At 39.3% G+C, this 13943-nt stretch overlaps 1 protein-coding gene across 1 annotated transcript; it reads left to right on the top strand.

The window, feature by feature from the left end:
• Nucleotides 1-2536: 2536 nt before the first annotated feature.
• On the top strand, nucleotides 2537-5298 carry C8H7orf25 (chromosome 8 C7orf25 homolog). Its single transcript, XM_047559884.1, has 2 exons — nucleotides 2537-2696; nucleotides 3635-5298. The coding sequence occupies exon 2, from the start codon at nucleotides 3656-3658 to the stop codon at nucleotides 4922-4924; it is 1269 nt and encodes a 422-aa protein (XP_047415840.1). The 5' UTR covers nucleotides 2537-2696; nucleotides 3635-3655; the 3' UTR covers nucleotides 4925-5298.
• Nucleotides 5299-13943: the final 8645 nt, after the last annotated feature.

The following is a 13943-nucleotide window of genomic DNA, read 5'->3' as shown; positions in this document are numbered from 1 at the left end:
AGAAGTAACACCTGGTTACTAAGTGATAGTTTCCAGAGCATGTGAATATTTTAAAAAAATTAGATAACACTTCATCAAAGGCCATGCACCTGAAGTTTCATCCCCTGAAAGTCATGACTTTGGTAGGTACTTGCCTCCCTGTTTCAAAAAAATTGGATGATACAGCCTTATCTGGTTCCCAATATTTAGCTACTGTCAGTTTCAGAAGAATATAGACCTTTACACAAGAGTTCCCCCAGTTCTCTTCTCCCTGCTTCAACTGAAAGATTTTTCTTTTTAGGACTATATAAGTATACTATGATTATATTTTCTAAATAAATTTCCTGAAGGGGATACTGCATTTTTTCTTTGTTCACTTTGCTATCTGTGCAGCAATCTAGTTTTTGCTGTGTTTCCCCAACAGAACTTAGAAAACCCTCTGAATACCGTTTTCTTCATGGTCAGATGAAGGGTAATCTGTAATATTCACTCCCCCACACTTTACAGAAGCTCCTCTTGGAAATGTCTGTCCTCCTGAACCAGTGCCCGCTAGTTGCTTATTTGAAACTCTTTATTCTCTCTTACTTGGCTGGGTTTAAAGGTCCTAGGTTAGAAATAAATTATCTTCACATTTTGAAAGCAGATCTCCCTTCTGAATTGCCGTGTTGCTGATGGAATCCTACTGTTATTGTATATGTGATTCCAAATGGTTTTATAACTTTTTCCCTCTGCAGCTCTTAGGATTCTTTCTTTTATCTACAATATTCTGAAATTTCACAATGGTTTATTTGCCTTTGTTTGGATTTTTTAACATTCACTGTATTAAGGACTTAGTAAACTCAATATAAAAACAAAAACCAAGAAATTACTTTAAAAAATTACTTAAAAAAAGAAGCTTTTAAAAAAGTCCTTTTCTTTGTTGCTACTTTATTTCTAAAACCATTAATTGGATACTGGACTCACTTTTTTTCCTGTTTTTCGTTTCTCCTTTTCTCCTTTCTAGATTTCTATTTCTTTTCATGTTTTTAAAATTTACTTTTGAAGAACAATTTTTTATGCTCTGCCATCTCCCCTTTAAAAAAATGACTCTCATTTCAAGGCCAAATATCTTTTATTTGAAGATGCTAATTATAAAATATTTGTTAAAAGCCCTTTTGTTCACTTTCTCTGTCCTTCAAAAAAGAATTTTTTAAAGTGCTGTGTTTGAGGATTGTACTTCCTTTCTGGGAGACGTTGAGTGATTTTTCTGGCGTCTTTGATTAGTTTCTCCAGAGAAAAATAGGGTTTTGAGAAGAAGGTAGAGTGAGTATGAAAGGGTTGCTGGTACTGTGGGAAGAGAAAAGGAGCCAATGGCACCATTCAGTAGGAAAATTTTTCAGTCTTCATTCCTAAAGGCACTGGTTCCCATCTTCTATTGGGCCTTAAGTCTGAAACCCCTGATTCCTATCTTCAGCATCGAATACTCTGTAGTCTTTTGTCTGGGGAAGAATCTGGGATGACTGGGCCATACTGGATAGAAGAGAGGACCAGGGTGTTCCTTATACAAAGTTAAGTAAACTTATTAATTCTGTCTCAACTCCCCCCTACCTTTCAGGCACCTAAAGTTCCAAAGTCTTCCTGGGGTTTTTTGTGAAGCACTTGCCTAGTAGGGTCTGCAGGCAGCTTTCTCCATCTGCAGAAAGGTTTCCTGGATTTAAGTAACCTCTTGTGGCTCACTTATCTGTATACTACATTTCTTTTTAGGGTAAGAAAACCAAATAAATAATATGTGTAAAATATTTAGAATGCTGCTTACCATACAGTAAACATAAATAAGTTATTACTTCTATCTCCTAAAAAATGTGTTAGTAGTGTATCTTGTCTGCAGCAATTCCCTCTCTCCTTTTTGTCTTTGTGGATTTATTCCCTTTTACTTTTTGGTCATTTAACCCATTTTGTCCCATCGTCCCATAAGTGGAACACCTGTAAAAAACTGAATATCAAATATATGACTCATGGTAACTTTTAAATAATATTTGAGTATTATGCTCACAAGTGAAAACTTGGGACTTAAAGGGTTAAGTAGAGCTTGGAGAAGACGCAGGATACATGGGATTAGTTTTAACTGGAAATTTTTAATATTTAAAATTAGTTTTACTTTGTCAAATATAATGTGGATGACTTTGAATACTTGTCTAAATATCCTAGGCCCTCAAAAGCCACCCAGTTATTTACCCTCTAGTATGTCTATGACAACATACTTTCTGTGGAGAGCTCAGGATGGTGTGGAGTCTGTCTTTTGATAAGCCTCTCCAGCGTTTCTTCTGCTAAAATGGGCCAGAAAAACACCTGAGATCAGGTGGGATAAAAGCGTCCGCACCCACTGGGAATGAATCCCCCACCGCCACGCTGCTGCTCTCGGGACCCAGTGAGTGCACCCTTCCAGGCGCCTCCTCCTTTAGGGCTATGAAAAGAAGCCAGTGCCCTCAACAAACATGGCCGCCGCGCTGGCGTCGGTCAAGCTCGAGAGGCCGCGCTGCCGCCTGGGAATCGCGGCTTCGGCATCACCCGGCCCGGAACCACGTGACGCGGGAGGCGCCGGAGGCGGTGGGGCTCACGCGGGCGGAGCGGCCCGGGCGCTGAGTGAGGTGGGGGCTGCTGGGTGAGGTTTCCCAGCGGGTCCCGGTCTCCGCGTGCCCGCGCCCGCCTGCTCGCGCTCGCGATCCAGGGCGCTGCTGGTGAGGAACCCGGGAGGGAGGTGGGGAGAGAGGAAGGGAGCGGGACTCGGCTTCTGAGGCCAGAGGGGGCTGGGCTGGGCCGTCCTGGCGGGAGGGGCACGGTTGTGCACTCTCCGCGCCTGGCCTCAGAGCTCTGGCGACCGCAGGGGCCTGTTTGAGCCCGGACCCTGCCGGGCGGGACCCATCTGCGCAGAAGGACGCGCTGGGCCCGGGGGCCGAAACCCACCCGGAAGGCCCTGCACTCTTCTGGCCCGCCTGGCCGCTGCGGGGTTCTCCTTAGACTTCAGTTATCCTTGTGCTTTTCCTTCCTTTGATGTGGGAGTGGGAGGCAAATTGGTGGTCGCCCCAGGTCTTTTTTAAAGTATTCTGATTTGACATCATATGCAGACGTAGGGCAGTCTTGATTTCTTGACGTAAGTACCCTGTGTCCCCAGGGAAATCAGGATGTAGCTGGTTAAAGTACACCAACTCCTGAAGGAGGAAAAGATGAGAGAGACTAGTTTAGGAGACAGACGCTTCCTTTGGACAGTTTGTTAGCCAAGTTGTCTCTATGGATATTTTTATTTTAAGCATTTTATCTGGGCGTTTTGAGTCTTGCATTAAAATTTCTCAGCAACTAAACAGTAAGTCTGGTGATAAGAGATAAGGGAATATGTTATATAGCATATTGACTCCTGCATTTAATCCTGACCTAGGACATGCTGCAAACTCTATGACCTTCTGAGGAAATGAAAGTCAAAAGTGTATCAGAATCCAACACACATGAGGAAGAGTTCTGAAATATAGCTTTCCTTAGCTAACAGAGGACTTACTCCAAAATCAGACATACAAAAGCCCAGAGTCATAGTCTCAGTCTCCATAAACTTTCCTAGACTGAAGTTTTCAATCCTTATAATTTTGGGTGAGTATTCAAATTTGTCTTGTTGTCTTTTTCATAGGAAAGGAATAATGCTGTCAGCATGTCTGCACACTCCATGCTCTGTGAACGAATCGCCATAGCCAAGGAACTGATTAAGAGAGCAGAATCACTTTCAAGATCAAGAAAAGGTGGTATAGAAGGTGGCGCAAAGCTGTGCAGCAAATTGAAGGCAGAATTAAAATTCTTACAGAAAGTAGAAGCTGGGAAAGTAGCTATTAAAGAATCCCATTTGCAAAGCACAAATCTAACACATCTGAGAGCTATTGTGGAATCAGCAGAAAATCTGGAAGAAGTTGTTAGTGTTCTCCATGTCTTTGGTTACACAGATACCTTGGGAGAAAAGCAGACGCTGGTAGTGGATGTAGTTGCAAATGGTGGTCATACTTGGGTGAAAGCCATTGGCCGGAAGGCTGAAGCACTGCATAACATCTGGCTGGGCAGGGGCCAGTATGGGGACAAAAGCATCATTGAGCAGGCTGAAGACTTTCTCCAGGCCAGTCTCCAGCAGCCAGTGCAGTATAGCAACCCTCACATCATCTTTGCATTTTACAACAGTGTCTCAAGCCCCATGGCAGAGAAACTGAAAGAAATGGGCATATCTGTGAGAGGAGACATAGTAGCAGTCAACTCTCTGTTAGATCACCCTGAGGAGCTCCAACTAAGTGAGAGTGAATCCGATGATGAGGGCCCGGAACTTCTGCAGGTGACCAGAGTAGACCGGCAAAATATACTAGCAAGTGTTGCATTTCCAACAGAGATTAAGGTCGATGTGTGTAAAAGAGTAAATCTGGACATTACTACTTTAATCACATATGTATCTGCCCTCAGCTATGGAGGCTGCCGCTTTATCTTCAAAGAAAAAGTGCTCACAGAACAAGCAGAGCAAGAGAGGAAAGAGCAGGTTCTACCTCAGCTGGAGGCATTCATGAAGGACAAGGAGTTGTTTGCTTGTGAATCTGCTGTCAAGGATTTTCAGTCTATTCTAGATACTTTAGGAGGACCTGGGGAGAGAGAGAGAGCCACTATGCTCATTAAGCGAATTAACGTGGTACCAGACCAGCCTTCTGAGCGTGCCTTGAGACTAGTGGCAAGTTCAAAAATTAATAGCCGTTCGTTAACAATTTTTGGGACAGGAGACACCCTAAAAGCCATCACAATGACTGCCAACAGTGGTTTTGTTAGGGCTGCAAACAACCAAGGTGTTAAATTTAGTGTGTTTATCCATCAGCCCAGAGCACTTACTGAGAGTAAAGAGGCTCTGGCAACCCCCTTACCAAACAACTACACAAATGTCGACAGTGAACACTAATGGTATCCTTTAAATATTGTCATGGATATAAGTTATTTATACCAAAGGCTGGGTCTTCTCATCTAAATTGCAGCAGGGGAGGTCTATAGTAAAAAGAATACTTAGAACTCAAACCAGTAAAAAAAAATTTGTGTGTCTCATCTGTATTTAAAGTATATAATCACCTAAAGTAGAAAAAACACAAGAAACAACCTTATTTATCAACTGTCTACATTATAGAAATTAAGAACAAACACACCTATATAAAGCTTTTAGCTGTCTCGTAATACTTCTGTTTGATTCAGTAGGGCTGCAACTTCCCTACTAGTAATCACATCTCATGGAATATGGCCACACTGCATCTGCATTCATTAAATATCTAGAGAAAACTCTGATGCCTGGTTTTCATTGTATTGGTTTATCTGTTGATGTGTGTTGAGACTGGGAAGTAACAGTTTATAATTAATTTCAGATTCAAGTTAATGACCATTAATAGAAGGAAACTTATTTGATATGTGTCAGGCACAGCTTGGTGGGTATGTTTACAAAAAGTATATAGTAGAGAAGAAATGGAAATAAAATGAAGTCTGATCATGCAAGTACCATTACCTCTTGACATCTTTCTGAAAAGAATGCCAGCAAACTTCCTATGATAAAAATAAACCTAGAACAATTAAGGTAAAATATTTAATTTGAATAAATTTGTAAAATGCATAAAATAATTTTTAAGATTTAGATTTTACCTTTAATTACAGAGAGCCCCATACTCTATGTATTTGAATTGTGAATACTCTCCTGTTCTATTTGCAAGTGGCAAGTCACAACTGCATTAACTCACAAAATATTAAGTGTCAAGGCCAGTTGCATGACACAAGTTGTAATTAAAAATACCTATGACCACATTGTACTAAGTACTTTATCAGCTTGCAATAAAGCAAAACAAATTAGCAAAGTTGATAACACATTTTAAAATGTGTGAATTTGAGACTTGGAGGTTAAATATTAACTTATACTAACTATTGGAGCCAGTATTATTGGAACTTAATTTTGTGTAGCCCCAGCCTGAACTCTGTGCAAACTTCCTATTTTGTGAGAAGAGAAACTGTTTTTAGCAATGGTGTTGAGGTGGGATTTGGTTACTGGGCTCCAGAACACTGAAGTGAATACAGAATTAAATGAACTGGGCAGTTCTCTGGGGACAGATTTATTTCTAAGTCAACATATTTCCTAGGGGAAAAACTGTGATTGGGTTTCCAATTTAGTGTAGACAGGGATGTTGTCTAGTATTAGAAATTTAATTTAGACTTTTTGAACACCATAAGTTGCTAAAATACTTGGTACCAGTAAGTACCAAACATTATTGTTTGGTATGAAAATATGAACAATTATCCTGTTCTAAGAAATTCTTAGTCTGAAAGGAGGCAAACAACTGAACTGTGATTAATGTGCTAAATTATGTTTAAAATACTCTCCATACAGAGTAGGGGAATAATTCATGCTGTGGGGTCAGGGAGTCAGGAAGTGACTTGAATATTTCAGGTATGAGATTTTATGAAGTATATAAACAAGAAAGGATGCTCAAAAGTACAAGGAGTAGGATTGGAAAATTATGGCAGTATGAATGTGAGGGCCTGTTCAGGGACCAATCTCAACTGGACAGTTTGTAAAATGAGACAAAGCTAGAAATTCTTGAAATTTTCTAAAGAGTGTGACATTAGAGAGCCATTGATAATTTTTTTAAAAAAGAGTGGTTCATGATAAGATCAGATCTCTGTTAAGAAAGGAACAAAAAATGTAAAGGAATTTATGGAAGAATGAGACTATAATAATTATGACCAGGCCGGGCATGGTCCTTGCCTGTAACTAGCAGCTTACAAGGGTGAGGCAGGAGAATTGCAAGTTCAAAGCCAGCCTCAGCCATTTAGCAAGGCTCTAAGCAACTTAGTGTAAGATCTTGTCTCAAAATAAAAAGGGCTGGGGATGTGGCTGTAGTGGTTAAGTGCCTCTGGGTTCAATCCCTGGTACAAAAGAAAAAAAAAAAAAATTATAGCCACAGTAGGAATGGTGGAATGTAGTGTCATGGGTATATGTTGAATTTGTTCAAGGAAGAAATGATGTTTTTCATGTCATTTAATAAGCATTTATTGAGTGCCTGCTGTGTGTCAGATACAGTAGGAAGAGCTAGATGTATTATTAAAGAGTTGCGTTCAAAAAAGTAGATCTCTGTTCCTGTCAGTATGAATAAATACCTAAGAACCTGGAATCTTTGCCAACTAGAACGTGGACAGCCACAGTTCTCTGAGAAAATTCTATAGTGGCCATAGCTGTGGCCCTGCCCAAGACATCTTTTCCCAGGCTTTCCTTCCTAACAATGTAATAAATAAGGCAATTAGTAGGTATAGACATTAAGTAGTGAGCACCGGATTCTGGGATACAAGAAATAGTGCTTCAGAAACCCCACGTGCATAACCTACACCAAAAGCCTACTCCAGCTGAGCAAAGGGATCAATTCATAAAGGTGAAAAACATGGAATTAAAAAGACAGACATTATAAAAAGAATGTCCTGTTAAATACCAGTTAAAAACTGTCAATTAGAAGTATTCGGTAATTGTAAAGCAAATGTCCAAAAAATTGTGAAGATTGAAGATATATAAACTGTAATTAATGACTGGGAGTTGAAAGTGGTAGGGAAAAGTAAAAGCGTGTTAATATTTTAGAAGGAAGTCAACAATAACTTTAAAATTTTACAATTGAAAAAGTAGAACAACATAATTTCGAGTATGAAACTGGAAAGGTAACTGGTAGTATAAATTAAACCAAACTCAGTAAATTCCAAATGAGGGGGTAAGAATGGAGAGTAAATGTAGTACATGAAGGAAAGAATAAAGTATTCTCAAGGATGCATAAAAATCAGTATAAAATGAAAATTACAAAATCAAGAAGGATAAAAAACTGATTTGAAGAAGTTAATTATAGAGAAATAGTCTATCTACACTATTTTGATAAATTTGAAGATCTCAGCTTGATTTTTATAGAAAATGTGAATTGGAATTGAAAGAAAAGTAAGCAATAATCATTGCTTCCTCAAAAAAAATGTTAACTTCACTAGATAACGATATTTTTAAATATCAGATAACCCTCTTGCCTTAAAAAATATGGAGCACAATACCATAGTAGGGTTAAAATATTAGCATGATCAGATATGGTACTCTGTTTATCCTGCCTCCCCTTTCTCAAGATGAGAACCTTGGACTGCACCTGTTTGAGAACTGGAGGCTGTGAGGCAGACCTTAATTGGGGTTAATAATAGGTTGCTTATCTCAGAGCATCACTGAATTGGAGATATTTTCAAACTTATTTTATAGAATATGACCATAGTACTGATATCAAAACCTGACAAGATAGCATAAAATGGAATATACAACAAAATTTCAGTGTAAGCATGTACACACAAACATCCTAGATAATATGTATTGCAGATAAAATGTGTTCCAGGCAGAGAACACCTCACCCTGTAGGAATCTTATTCCCAGGAGGAAAGAAGGCAGAGATGAGTCTCCAGTCTTAATAGTGTGCTAATTCTACTAGTTGGAGATTAGCCTTCATGATGAATAGAATCAGAGGCAAAAGACCTGAAAAAAAGAGGGAACCCTGAGGCCTCTCCATGGAACCAGAACCTTGGAAAGTCTGCAGCCCTCACAGTAGAGAATCTTTTAAACTACCATGTGATACCACAAACAAGTTTGATTGTAGTGGTTCTGAGTGGAAAAATAAAGTCAGAAACCAAATCCTGTCCTGTGCTCTACAACAGAATTCAGGTATTAATAGCATCATGGGGAAGACCTAGGGATATAAAATTTGCATAAAAATTGGACCCACACAAGTACTATCAGACACCTGACAGAAACATTCATAGGGTCATTCTGGATCTGAAGACACTTCAATTACCCAAACTTCACAGATGACAATAGAAAAAGAAAGCTTTGATTGGATAAGTTGACAGTGAGAAATGAGTAAAAGCAAGGGAGGAAGCCAGAGAGTCAGTAATGCAGAAAGAGGAGCCTTAGTTCTTCAGGAACATAATAGCAGGATATACATGTGAGGCATATGGAGAAAATATGTAACTATAGAATATATGAATACATGAAATCTATATAATAGCAAAATAATAGGGATATAGGTTTTCGAAGTGTTCCTCATCTACATTCTGGAAAAAAAAACAAGTATTCAAAGTGATAGAGGCTAGTACCACTTGGAACAAAGCATTGCATGTGCTGAATTGCAGGATGTGGTTCCTATCTGCAGTTAGTGTTTCCTAATACTGAACTGGATTAGGCAGATGTTACCCACATGCCAATGTGCTATGGCATGTGATGGGAAAGCATTGCAGAGAATGCTTAGCGCTGTGGGAAGCTTGTTTCCAAGAGGAAAAGGGGCAGCAACAAGTCAAGCATTCTGGCAGGCTCTCCCAAGGAATTGAAAGCAAATGAATTTCTCTGTATTTCTGCAAGGAAAGAAGGGCCAGGAACATAATGGGTGAAAGATACCCCATCTCCCTGTCTTCATGGAAATCAGAATGAGAAAAGACGTCTTCCTCTGCACAAAAATAACTAATAAGAGATGAAAGAAGGCATAGAAAACAATAAAAAAAGAATACCAGCAAATAGACTTCTAGAAATAGAAAATAGAAAATTTTCGCTGAAATGAAAAACCTAGAAATATATTTTTAAAAAGTAGGTTAGACAAAACTAAAAAATAAATTGAAATGAAAAGAGATCTTACTAAATTTCCAGGAATTCAGCAGAGAAGTAAAATGATGGAAAATGTAAGAGAAAGGCTGAAAGATAGTTAAAATAAGCGAGACAACAAAGGTCTGGCACAGAGAAAGGACTGACCGCCTCTGCCTGCCTGTGCCAAAGAGGCACAAACCCTGACATCTTTTTTCCCCTAGTCTTGCATTTAGTCAGAGATAGTGGATAGCCAGGTTCCTTGCCAGAGAGACACAAGGGGAAGTTCATTGGTGCTTCCATCTCCTTCCACAGTGGGTCTGATTTGACCTTGCTCCATGGCTGCATGCACTAACATGTTATGGTAATGAGAGAAAGGCCAAGGGCATCTTTAGTACCAAAACATACGTTCCCGGGTTTATGTAAGTCATTATACTTAGCTTTTCTGTTGCATATAGTTGAAAACATTTCTAACAAATATTAAGGTGTATTTGTTCCAAAAAGAGAGACAAAATAATGGAATAGGAGAGAGGCAATGAATACATTTTCAAACATACAGAAAACAGGAGAGAATATAAACACCCAAGTATCTATCACCTAGGTTTAAAAAAAGTTATTTTGTTTTATCTAGGGTGTTTTAGAGTAAAATTATTTTCAAATATGTTACAGACATGATGACCACTGACTTATACATCCCTCAGTATTCAGCTCTAAAAAGAACATTGTTTTCTATACAACCATGATTCCATATTAGCACATCCAACATTAGTCATAATTCTGCACATCCACTCATATCCTCTCATCTGTATTCAGATGTCAGATTTGCCTAACCAAGATGCAATAAGGCACCAGGCATTGCATCTGAGTTTAATGTTTCTTAATTCTATTTAAATCTCAAGCATTACCCCACCTTTTTTTTTTTCATGACTTTTTGAAGATAACAGGACAGTTGTTTTATAAATGTCCTGTATTCTTGACTTTTCTGATTGTTCTGAAGTGATAAATTGTGTTCCCTGCATACTGCAAAATGAGATCTAAAGGCTGGGTTCAATTCCAGTTAGACATTTGGGGCAAGAATGTAGGTGATTCTTTGTTCCTCATTTTCGTTAGAAAATGGGCAAGTAGTCTCTGCCTTTTCCACCGTTGTTTTCCCCTTGTGACTGTTGGGTTGACTATGAAATAATACTTTGGTGTGCATAATCAATCCCATGATCCTTTCGATAGTGGACAGACAGATGTGAGTGATAGGAACATGAGGTTAGAGGAATAATTCTATAAAATGGACCCCTATGCTGACTTCCATATTCTTCTCTAAGAAGTAATTTACTTGCAGCCCTGCCTGACTTAAGTGAGTAGGATATGTCACATTCCTCAGCAAACTACCTGTTATTGTAAGAGAAACTCAGGTCATAAATGCTAAAATGCTGATGATAAGAACACAAGTTACCTTGGGGGTGGAGTGGGAGACTTTTGTGATCTTTTCACAGAGCAGATCCTGGAACTCCAGAGAGATAAAGATAATTCTTCTTAACCATAAAGTCTGTAAGAACAGGTTCTAATTAGAACTGGTCAGCAGGGGTCAAAGTGACCTAGAGTGATCATGGCAGCTGGGGCTTGAAAGTATGATGCATTTTCCTATTAGTCAGAAGTCAAGAGGTGAACCTGAACGGGGCTTTCTGGAAGCTTCTCTGGGACCTCCAATAAAACTGGAGGGCAGGAAAGGCCCTACTCTCTCCCTTGAGAAGAGAGTCCCCTTTCCTTTCCTACCCATTCTAATAAAGTCATGCCTGTTGCTTGGGTAACATGTCTGAAATATTTCTGACTTGATTCAAGAATCAGGATTTGAAGGGAGTGCCTTCATGCTGCCTCAGTTTCCCAGAAGGCTCAAAACGTGTAACACTTCTACTTATTTATTAATTTTAGCATGCATTGGTGATTGTATCCTAAATCAGTTATTCCAAACCATTGACAAAATGGTGACTTCCCCAATTCTATCATTTTCTTTATAATTATTATTCTTACATAAGGAAGAACTTTCTCTTATGAACTACAGCTATTTGATTACCCTTCTAGAATGGCAGTATGCATCCTTAATTCTTTCTCTATAAGAAGTTGGTGTGATAGTCACCTCCAGTAACATCAAATTAACTTGTTAAGCAGGGAGATTCGATTTTGTGAATACCATATTGAACTCATGAATTATTATATATTGACTCTACCCCAAGTTATTCTTTTTAAAGTTCTTATTTTGAGTTAAATATTGTGCATTGCTATGTAGTTAAAAGAAATAATACAGAAAGAGCTGTGTATCCTTTATCCAGTTTCCCCAATGGTAACATCTTGAAAAACTATAGTTCAGTACCTCAAGAATATCCACATTGCTTATGTCACGATATAGAACATTCCTATCACTGCAGGATCTCTCACCTTGACTTTTATTTATTATTCTTTTTGATGTTTTAACTACTCAGACTTTGACTAGTAAGTACCCCTTCAAGATCATTGTGTCCTTTTGACATAATGCCATTGTTTTTGGTTTCTTGCTTTCTGCCAGAACAAGATATCTCAGAATTACCAGTGGTTTCCTGCCAGAGACCTGAAACCCACTATTTCCAAGAAGACTTCATTAACCAATGGCACTGTAGAATTAAAGTCCCAGGGTTCCAGGTCCTCAGTGCTACCCTGTTCCTGGACCCTTGTCCATTGTTTCTGGACCCTGGAAATGCGTGGGAATGGAAATATTGGGGGCTGGGGATGTAGCTCAGTAGTAGAGCACTTGCCTGTACTGTGAGGCCCTGGGTTTGGTTCCAGCACCACCAAAACAAACAACAACAACAAAAAAGAACAAGTAAAGATGGAAATGTTTTATGTATTTCAAAGTAAGTAATATATATTAATATCTTCAAGTTAATATTATTAAGTTTAAACATGTCTCTTGCACTGCAAATCTCTCTTCATGTAATTACTTAATTTGTTTTATGCCAGGATATATGTGAAAAGTTTCAAAAATAAATGTCACTAAATAAATGTGGACATTTCAGTTTTGTTCTTTTTGTCCTTATAGCCCATCAAGGATATATGGTTAATTTTAGTGTAGTTGGTGCAAATATCCACAGGAGACACAGTTCTGTGTTCGAGCAAAGGTTGATTGAGAGAGTTTGTCAGGCTGCCCCTCTGCAAGGAGCAGCAGGCTGCAGGGAAAAAACTTCTAACTATGTAGTCATGACAATGATGTAGTTAAAAAATAACAGGTCTGGCCCTGTGACTGTTATTTGACATCTTTGCTGCGGTTTTGGTAGTTAGGGACTCTTTTGGGGTGGGTCTACTGGGAAGGTCATGCCTGGGTGGGAAGGTACTGATTTTCAAAATGGAGTTCCTTTTGTCTAAAGACCTAACGTTCCAGCCTTTGTCTTATAATGATAAGAGGCATCATTTGTTCTGGTTTCTTCAAGTTGAACAGGGTGAAGAAGGGTTTAGGCTGGAACTTTGGGGAGGGACTATAATGGCTCATAAAGAGCTGATTTACAGGACAAGTACCTCCCTTCTCTGCTGTTAGTAAGTCAATGGCTCCCCTATTTTGGGAGCTACATTGGCTAAGGAGGTGACTTGGATTTGAGGAGACTGTAGGGAATCTGCCACAGGGGCAAAGAAGGGTACATGCAGTTTTGACTGTCAGGGGCTAGTTGTACAGGTTAAAACTTTAACTTAGGAGGGTGGTTGTGAAGAGGTTGAAACTCGTTGTTCTTATTCTGGGATCCATTGTTTCCCAGAGTTTCAATATTTGCTGTGCCTCCACTTAGGGTTAATTTAGTTTAGAGCCCATTGTTATTAGGAAAGCATGAGGTTTTTGTTTGGCCAATTTCCTCTCTCTCCTTCTGAGCTACATTGTCCCTCCATTTTTCTTGGGGAGTTGTCTTTTAGGAATATTATTTTCCATAACCCTTCATTCCAGACTCTGAAAGGGGAGAGAGAATTGGGGCACTGAGTCAGATCTGGCTGCTTTGAGCTGAGAAGGGGTGAAGTGGGGGCACTCTCCTTTCAAAGTTCTGGAATAGAGCATGGAGATCCTGTCAGGGAGGGGTGTGTGGGGAGGAGCATTGAGGTCATCCTAGGTGGAGTTCCTCTTTGTGGTCTCAGTGGGTCAGGAGGTGAGCAAGAGAATGGCGTCCACATGTTCCAGGAGGCAGCTGGGGCCAAGCAGGTGAACTTATTAAGAAATTGTTCCTATACAGGATTAAGAATAGACAGGGGAAATGTTATTATAAGTACAGTGAAATCAGGTGATTATAAGAAAGGTGATGGTTAATTGATT

Source organism: Sciurus carolinensis, chromosome 8 (genome assembly GCF_902686445.1).
Source record: "Sciurus carolinensis chromosome 8, mSciCar1.2, whole genome shotgun sequence".
NCBI lineage: Eukaryota > Metazoa > Chordata > Mammalia > Rodentia > Sciuridae > Sciurus > Sciurus carolinensis.
Note: the sequence above shows the minus strand (reverse complement) of the source record. Positions and strands in the feature narration are given on the sequence as shown.